This window comes from Engraulis encrasicolus, chromosome 12 (genome assembly GCF_034702125.1).
Source record: "Engraulis encrasicolus isolate BLACKSEA-1 chromosome 12, IST_EnEncr_1.0, whole genome shotgun sequence".
Lineage (NCBI taxonomy): Eukaryota > Metazoa > Chordata > Actinopteri > Clupeiformes > Engraulidae > Engraulis > Engraulis encrasicolus.
Window position 1 is genome coordinate 32,768,129 of NC_085868.1, and position 1,181 is coordinate 32,769,309.

General features: G+C 45.9%; 1 protein-coding gene across 1 annotated transcript in view; it reads left to right on the top strand.

Annotated features, from left to right (window-relative positions):
- The window catches only part of LOC134459522 (thrombospondin type-1 domain-containing protein 7B-like), a 148,939-nt gene extending 148,164 nt beyond the window's left edge, over positions 1-775 (top strand). The window contains exon 29 of the mRNA XM_063211885.1: positions 579-775. Within this exon, the coding sequence (XP_063067955.1) occupies positions 579-660 (82 nt within the window). The 3' untranslated portion in view covers positions 661-775. The remainder of the gene's footprint in view (positions 1-578) is intronic.
- Positions 776-1,181: the final 406 nt, after the last annotated feature.

Sequence of the window (1,181 nt, forward strand, 5' to 3'; positions counted from 1 at the left end):
CAGTGGTCAGCATATTTTTAACACACTGCTCTCATTCACAAAATATTATCAGTTTTTTAAACATCAACCACAAGACTAAAGGTGCCGGTATGCTTGCTGCGAGTTGTAAATTACGCGCGTCACCGCGAGCAACCGACAGCACATGCTTGCTTGCAAGTATGATCACAAATGTTTGAAATTGCGGACAAACTCGAGACGCTCTTAAAAGTTGCTGCCATTGTCGTTTTCATATCAAGCACACGCGTGGAACTGCACAGTCTATCTTAGATCGCCCCAGCGAGTTTGAAGATATTGCACCTGGCGCACGCTTTTGGCTGCCGTGTCCAACGCGCGCGAAATCGACATTAAATACGCATGTTAACGCGTTCATGAACGAATCGTGCACGCGCTCGCGTATCTTGCAGAAAGCATACCGGCACCTTAACATTACCCTTTTACCCTTTCAACCTCATGTTGAACTAATACACATTTTTGAGGTAGCAGTTGAACTTCCATCAACAAGCTTAAAAAAAACGTATTATTACAGTACATGAATTTAACACTTAAAGTGTTTGTTGTGTTTTGTTTCATCTCTCCAGCAAAAACACCAAACCAGTGCCCCATATGGTGGTTCACCAGAAGGCCTTGACGCTGTCCTATGACGGGGACACTGACATGTGACCCTTGAACCCTAAGGCCAGAGAGCTCCGCTACGTCAGGACCGACCAACTCCCACCACCCCTTGGAGGCAGAGGCACATCTTGTCACCAGGCTGGGCAGGCAGCCGCTTGGGGGCCCAAAGCCACCAGATGGTGAAGAGCAGCTGACACATTAATCTACAATAGTGGGGATTCGCTCCATGTTCATTCCTTTGGATTTTGGCTTGATGCTCCCACTGGCTCAACCCCTAGCCCTTTGAGGAGTAGCCTACCATCACAAATATGTGATTAGACTTTTGCCAGAATTGGGAGTTCTCATTATGATGCCACAAGGACTCTGTTGGATTTTTAACAGAGTTCTATGGGATCTGTAGAGTTTTCAATTGAAATTCTTGAAGAACTGGGTAAAACTCCGTACTCCTCAAAGGGCTAGCATCACCTCGGCTTGGACATCAGGGTTACTGGAAGATACCAGACAGACCACACCACCACATGGACAGACTTGGAAGACACAGTTTTTTGTTGTTTTCTAATAACAAAATA